At 41.6% G+C, this 7,866-nt stretch overlaps 1 protein-coding gene across 1 annotated transcript; it reads right to left on the reverse strand.

Moving 5' to 3' along the window:
* Positions 1-2,918: 2,918 nt before the first annotated feature.
* LOC104462324 (transcription factor AP-2-alpha-like) lies at positions 2,919-7,846 on the reverse strand (the record flags this gene model as incomplete). Its single annotated transcript, XM_010074230.1, has 3 exons — positions 2,919-3,643; positions 5,217-5,358; positions 7,631-7,846. Coding segments are annotated over 3 exons (647 nt in total), but the record flags the coding sequence as incomplete, so codon positions are not given.
* Positions 7,847-7,866: the final 20 nt, after the last annotated feature.

Raw genomic sequence — 7,866 nt, forward strand, 5'->3', positions numbered from 1 at the left:
CCCAGCATAAAACGATTATATTGGGTACAGGTTTCAAAAAGTAACAAGCATCTGTAAATCCAGATATGAATGAATGGTATTTAATAAGATTGTTTTCGTTTAAAAATGAGTATTTATGTGCTGCTGTAGAAAGAGCAGCAATGTATTGCTGTTTATGAATGCTATTGTGCCTGAGGTTAGGATCCCACACACAATCTGAGATGCAGCCAAGAAAAACAGCCCTGATAGACAATGCTTCACTTCACCTGCTACAATACTGTGCATTTCATTTATGTCAAGAATATGTACAGTTAGGGTTCATTCACCTCATTATTTTGTTACATCTACTTTACAGTTAACCAGTCTCTCTTGGAAATAATAAATAACTGTTTTTAAAACAATTGCAGCTTTGCATTCCAAAGATCCACTTTCAATTTATAGGAAAAAAAATATTCACCATTTTTATAAACTGGCTGGCTCTCGAAAATAGAATTTAGACTCCACCAACTCTCTTTCTGCTTGGCAAGATTGATTTTACACTGCCTCCCCTAAGTAGATTACCAAAGCAAAATGAAACATCTTGGGCTTTATCTAATGCTTTGCTTCACCAGCCCTACCAAACGTCAAAATATATGAGCAAATGTTAATTCTCTTTGCAGCTTTTATTGTAAACATCTCCCTCTCAACCTCCTCAATTTTTTGCCTCAGCAAAAAGGAGAAAAAAAAAAAAAAAAAAAAAAAAAAAAGAGAGAAAAAGAAGCAGGGGGGGGGGGGAAAAGAAAAAAAAAAAAAAAAAAAAAAAAAAAGAGAGACAGAGAGTCAGCGAGGGGAGGAAAGAGAAAGAGAGAAAAATCAGCCACCACCACCAAAATATCATCAGCACTTAAAGGAGACCATCTCTGTAAAATGGCTTTACATTCTAAACTGCATTAGCCTCCCTTCCTATGACAGAATATAATCCAGCCCGAGCCCAACTTCACCTACCCCCTGGGCCAAGGAAAAAAGATTCAAAGTCTGAATTCTCACATGCTTTTTACAGCCCATCTTCAAGATGTACACTCCATTTTTTTTTTAAGCAAACTTCCCTATTTTACAACTGGTTTCCACAAGAAGAAACTTGAGATAAAAATTTCAGTCCCTTATAAACTGACACAACCATCTCAAAATGTCAATCTGTGCATTCCACTAAAACACGAACCATCAATCAGAAATAATCTGTTTCCTGCAAGATTTCACTACAGTTCACAACCGTGAGACGATTCTGTTGGCATCGACTACAGAGCTTTCCTTTTTTCTTGAGGGGGAGGGAGCACCCGGCTCTGATTCACCAGTACATAGTTTTCTTCATAGCATCTCATTTTCTGTATTTGCTCGGTAATGGTTCTTTTAAAAATGTCCTTCTCGAGATAATTTTTTTTTTTAATCTCTGCTCTCTGTTAGGACAACTACATGTACAAAATTTTATAGGCTTGTAATTCTGCACGCTATAGATAAACATAAATAAAAACCTAGAAGTCAACATAAATAAAATAAAACTTTATTTTTTAAATAAAATTATGTTTTGGTTAAAGAAAAGATAGTGTGTCATTTTGTTAGTAGTACAGACAATTTTTTATCCAAAAGAATACATTGTGCTTTATTGTGTCATTTGTCTGAATACAGACTCAGTGGAATATCTAAATGATACCCTGCTCTGAACTCCAACTTGAAAGTAAGTTTTTATTATACTTGAGGGAAACAATGGGTTCAGCTGCTTATTGCAAGGAGCAATTGTCAAGGGAGAGTTAAACTCAATTACTGTAACCATACTGAATAAAAAATACTGCCAAGAACAAAAATACGCCTGGGTAAAGACAGCCACTGAATAAAAAAATCAACATAAAGCGTATCAAATATTTATTTATCTGGGCAACAAAGGACTATGATACATTGACAGGCATGGAAACTACTGCCGGCACAACTCAATACAATACAACTATAACTGCTTCCAATATGGCCAGTGGAAATACAGGATACCAGGTGGTCCCGAATGTTTGAAGTTCTTTGGGGAAAAAAAAAAAAAAAAAGAAAGAAAAAAGGAGAAGAAAAACAAAAGAAAGGGAGAAAGAAAAAAAAAGGGGGGGGGGAAGAAAAGCTAAATCTTGTTTTAAAAGACAATATTAATTTATTGCTCTGATGGTGCTTTCAGGAGAAGGACAGTGGATGAAAATAATTTCTTTCATTTTCCACAACACATAAGGGTTGTAAAACCACTAACATGTTTAAAAACCTTGCCAGGGTCCAACATCACTTTATTTTATCTTCAATGAGAAACTAAATGTCATACTAATTATATATAAAAATTCATGGTTTTTTATTTGTTCAGCTGCTTCATTGTCGCCTTTAACATGCTACAACAGGGCTAAAAATGATGAATCCCAGAGAAAAACCCCCCAAAAACCTCTGATATCTAAATAAGTACCATGAACCACATGATGAACTAAGAGGGGAAGATTTAAAACCCACTAAACAAGAGGTAAACAAGATCACCAGATAAATAAAAAAAGGCTTAAAACAGACTCACCATATTTACAATTCCCATTAAATTACACATAAATAAATATATACATACATGAACACTGATTCCCTTATATAATAACCGTGAATCGTGTTGCAATAGAAAGTTCAAGTTGGTCGCTTTACCTTGGACAGGAAAAAGTTCTGCAACTGAAGATATGACATGGAACTGCTTGTGTTTTGTGTTCAAGTTTATTCACAATACTGATAAAATGTCATCAGTCCTTTTTGCCTTTTGTTTGTTTGCTGCTGTACTTTTTTCGCTCTTTTCTTCGTTTTAATATGGCTACAATCTTAACTGAAGTTTATGTAAGGGAAGGTGGTGATTCAGTCCAGTGAAGCTCATAGAATTTTATTATTTTTCTTTTTGGCTTTTTAAAAATTTTTTTAATATATTTTTTAGAAAAAAAAAGTCTTTTTTTTTTTCTTTTTCGTGTGTGTGTGTGATTTTTTTCCCTCCTTTTGTTTTATTTAAAAAAACAAGTTCAAAAACTCAAGACAGAACTTTTTTTTCATTGCTGGCTCCGTCCCCCTGTTCTGTTCTCTTAGGCTCCAAATTGGGGTAAAATGATGGTGGCAGCAAGGGAGAAGGGCAGGAGGCGCAAGTAAAGAGGGAGCAAATGGAAACGTGGATGCTGGGAGGGGGCAAGGGGAGAGGGCAGAGCAGTCCTGCAGAGTCAGAGAACAGGACTGGCAGAAGGACGCTCATTCTGTTGCTGTAGCCTGGGGTGCTGGGAGCAGGGGAGAGGGAGGAGGGAGATGAATGGATCGATGGGCTATGAGGGGGAAGGGAAGGGTGTAGGGGCAGAGGGGGGATCCTCACTTTCGGTGCTTCTCCTCTTTGTCGCTGCTTTTGGTGCTGTTGTCTGTGTGGCTGTTGGGGTTGTTGCTGAGGTACATTTTGTCCATGGCCTTGAGCGCCTCGGTGAGATAGTTCTGCAGGGCGGTGACGGCAGCGCACACCGCTGGGCTCCCGAAACCGTGTGAGATGAGGTTGAAGTGGGTCAGGCAGCTCTGGATGCCCGGCTCCAAAATGGGGTTGGGCCGCGAGTTCCCCAGGGGAGATCGGTCCTGAGCCAGCAGGTCGGTGAACTCTTTACAGATCTGTCTGTGGCACAAATGGAGCAGAGAGACAGAGGGAGGCAGGTGGGGAGGGAGAGGAAGAGAGAGGGAGAGAAATGAACCATCACTGGCAGCAGAGAACCCTGTGTGCGCTTCCTGCGAGGTTACACAAGCCCATGGACTGAGGGGGCTGCTGCCCCCGAGTGCACACGCGCTCCATCACCTCTCCTGCTCCTCTCGACACATCCTTCCCCCCAGTTCTCACACTTCCCCAGAACGCACAAACCTCTTCCCTTCACCTCGTACGCACATCACGCCCCGGCCCCAGCCGACACACGGACAAGGAGCAGGCACACAGACACACACACACACCTCCCACCTTCCCCCTTCCATCCCTGAATCGCAGACCCCAACACCCTCCCCACAAACACACATCCCTGCACAGCTGGGTTTTGGAGCAGACGTGCAGTTTAAAGTTCCCCAAAAAGATGGAAGGGAAGAGATGGGGTGCGATATTCAAAGGGAGGGTCAGGGATTTATCCAGATCTTGAAAGATCCTTTTTTTTGTTTGTTTTGAACTGGAGGGAGGCGCTGGCCTCTTCCTTAACAAGGCCAAAACACGCCTGTGTGTTGGGAAGAAAGAGTGAGGGCAGAGAGGGGAATCGAGGCTTTAAATTAGGGGATTCGGAAACATTTATATATGTACATTTATATCTCCAAATCCAAAGGGACCTTCCCACAGAGGGGAAGGCTGAAGCTAACTGGGGTCTGGACATTTCCTTACAGGGAGGTGGGAAGAGAGGATACAAGGGCACGGTGCAGAAGGTAGGTTATATCATCCACCCGCTGCACAAGTAGTTGGGGAAATAACACACCTTATAGCAAGAGAGCTCAGAGGCGTGTTGAAACAGTTTGTATTCTAAAACCCTGCATTAATGTCTTCCAGCCATAAAGCGGCTCCCATCTTCTGCCTGCGCCCTCTGGCACTGTGTCCTTTGGTGACACCTCCATTGGTAATTAAGGGCTACTAAACAACCCTTTTAATTTCCAGCAAACATATCAAAACAATCACTTTCTTTTCATGCACCACCTGGAAGTCTAGGCAGCCCCCACCAATGATTCACTCTGCTAGCATTTTAACTGCATACAGATTTGTCATTTAAAATATATTTTTAATATCCCCGTATTCACGAAGTAACAGAGCTGCTTAGGCAGAAAGAACCATTGCCAATTTTAATGAACTGAAATCAGTTTAATGTGCCAGTTTTATTTTACTGTCAATGGGAAGCCTTCCCCTTCTACCTAAATTGATAAGCTAAGTGAAAAGGCCTGGAAAATGTTTTGCTCTGAAGAATTACCGCTTTTTCTTTAACTAAACATCCACCCACAATTTTCACGACTTGCTTTCAAGGTAATCTGAACGAACTGACTTGACAGAAACCAAGCAGGGTTACAAGAGTTCTCCTATAGAAGGAGGGGCAAATACACCCCCTCACCATTTGAAAAACCATCAGCCACTGGCTAGATGTGGCAAACGCTCACAAATAAAAGCCCCAAACCCGGGTTTGTCGCCCTCCCCTCACTTCTAAGCAACATGCCAGAAAGGTAAAATGTCTTACTTTGTAGCTAGAAGCATGTTTTTTCTTGTGACTTGCTCGTTTGGATCGGAATGTTGTCGGTTGAGAAATTCAGCTACTGCTTTGGCAGGAAATTCTGTCTCACAAACGTACCCAAAATCTCTAGCTAGATGTACTGCTTCTCCTGAAAAGGGAGGCACGGGTGGGGATGGGAGGGAAACACACAGCTCATCAGTACACATCGCACAGAGGCAAAAATCCATTGGGGGAAGAAAAAAAAAAAAAGCACTATATTCTACTTGGGCTTTTCTTCTAAAAGGCTTGGACTTTTTTTCTGGGAAAAAGGTAAGGTAAGAAATGCTAATCGCGTCTTATCTTGCAGGAGTTTTCTTTGCTTCAGTTGAGAGCAATGCAAATGTGTATTTTCATTACAATGTTACAAGTGAAATCTCGCATAAGAATTTTTCAAAGTTTACATTGACTATCAGATACTTTTAGACAGGCAGGCTCCATCCACCTAGAACGTGTGCTTTGATTTACATATCCATATCTATACACAGCCATTTACCTACATTTAATTCACAGCTATTTGCTCTGGAAATGTTTGTTTGCCTCAGCCACTTCTCTATATTCTTTTGCAATGCATCAATGATTAATATTGATCATAATTACTCCTAGAGCTCTTCTAAATAAAACGCATTAAACAGCTAAGTGTTTAAAATTTAACTTGATCGCATATAATTATACGTTCACCCCCAAACGATTAACCATGAGAATTTTAGGGTCATTCCACTGAGTCTGTCTGTTTTGTTGATTTTCAAATCTTTGGTTTTAATTTCCTGAACCAGTTGGTTTTTACTGCAGGGCTTCCTGCCATTAGCTCTAGCTCCGGAAGAACGCATGCGCCAATTAGAGCTTCAAAGCCTCAGTCCAGTGAGCTTGTTTCCATAAAATGGAGCGGATCATAAACAATAACAGTACTCTAGAAACTGCCTCATCGCTACAGGACTCAAAGCCCCAGCAATGTTTATGCTATCATCCCCCCAAAATTAGCCACCATCGCTAAATTGTCTAGAGATTGGGCCTCTGGTTTTGTTTTGTTAAAAAAATCATTCTTTTAAAGCCTTTGTATGTGAAAGCCAAACAGAACAATAGATTACCATAAAACCTTCTCCATATTCATTAACATCACAAATAACGGTAAGCATCTACCAAATCTAGACTTTTTACAAGTTCTGGCCTTGTGATTTTTTTTACTACAGCCCATCTATGCAATTGCAAAGCCTTTTCAAGAACATCAAGACACAGTATCACACAGTACAAATATAGTGCAGTCACTAATCCCGATGTTTAAAAAAAATGAAGCCTGGCATTGCTCAGCGCTTCTTTCCCCAACCGTTTGAACATGAAACATTTCTCGCAGAATGCGAAGTGACAACAAAACAAAGCAACAAATTCCCTCCTACACAACAACAAAACTTAAGCTAAACCTGCGCAGCCTGGGCTGAACTTAAAAGCGCTTTGCAGACTGAACTGGTCTAAAATGTTGCCAAACCCATAAGCAAGGGGAAAGGAGGAGGATCTATTTAGTGGCCTTGGGCTTGCTTTTATGCCAGGCAGTCTGACACATTAATTGCTTCAAAAGTAAACGGCTGCAAACTTTTGAGCTTCCCAACTCCCGCTTCTGATAGCACAGGACATCCCAAGGTGTTAAAAGTAAGTTGCACCTTTCCTGGCCAGAGCAAAGTAGAGGAGAACGCTATAGGACATCCCAAGGTATTAAAAGTAAGTTGCACCTTTTCTGGCCAGAGCAAAGTAGAGGAGAACGCTATAGCCAAGGGAACACATGTTCTGAAAATGAGAACCAAAAGGGAGTGGGGGGGGTGGTGGTGCAACTTTGAGGCTTTCAGGACACCATTAATTCATGGCTGAGGTCAAGGATTCCCAAATTAATTCAGGAAGTAATGGTCACGCATTTCTCAAATGCAGATGTCAGAAAACTTAAGTGATTTACTGTTATGTGGCTGCGGGCTGGGAGGGAGAACAAACTTAAAGTAGCTCCAGTTTCTGACATTTCAAATTGCTTGGTTGTCCACCTGTGGCAGAAGGATGGCAGAAAAGCCTTAGAGGCTCTGTTTCCCGTAACTTCCAACTCAACACTTGGGGGTCACTTATGGGGCCAAGCCCACAGCCGCTGTTTGCAGGGATCCTTCCCATGCTGCTCCCAATGAGATCCGCTTACTCTGGGGAGGGATTACTCACTTGAACGAGGGAGCAAGATGGGGCCCTGAAAACATCTAGCTCGGAGACTTAAAAACCCTTCCAATTTCCAACAAGCAGCACTGTCTCAGAGGAGAAAAAAAAAAAAAACAACCCAACACCAAATCTTCTCCTGTTAGGCAAAAGCAACAGACACATTTTCCAAATGAGCCCTCCTGGCTCTTTGAGTCACTTACCCTCCACGAGCGACGTGAGCAAGGTAACATTAGCAGCTTTACGCCTCCCAGCTGGCAGGTTTAATCCTATTTTGTCCAGTTTCTCCCTCAGAGATCTCCCTCCGTTTTTAGACTTCGCCCTGCTCCGTACAAAAAAAAGGCATTGAGAAACGGGGCTGGTGGGGGGACACCTGCTCCTGCTTCGGCTCCCACCCACAGACCACCCCGACACATCGCCTTCCCACAGAGGGGAGAAA

This window comes from Pterocles gutturalis, unplaced genomic scaffold (assembly GCF_000699245.1).
Source record: "Pterocles gutturalis isolate BGI_N339 unplaced genomic scaffold, ASM69924v1 scaffold8157, whole genome shotgun sequence".
Taxonomy (NCBI): Eukaryota; Metazoa; Chordata; class Aves; order Pterocliformes; family Pteroclidae; genus Pterocles; species Pterocles gutturalis.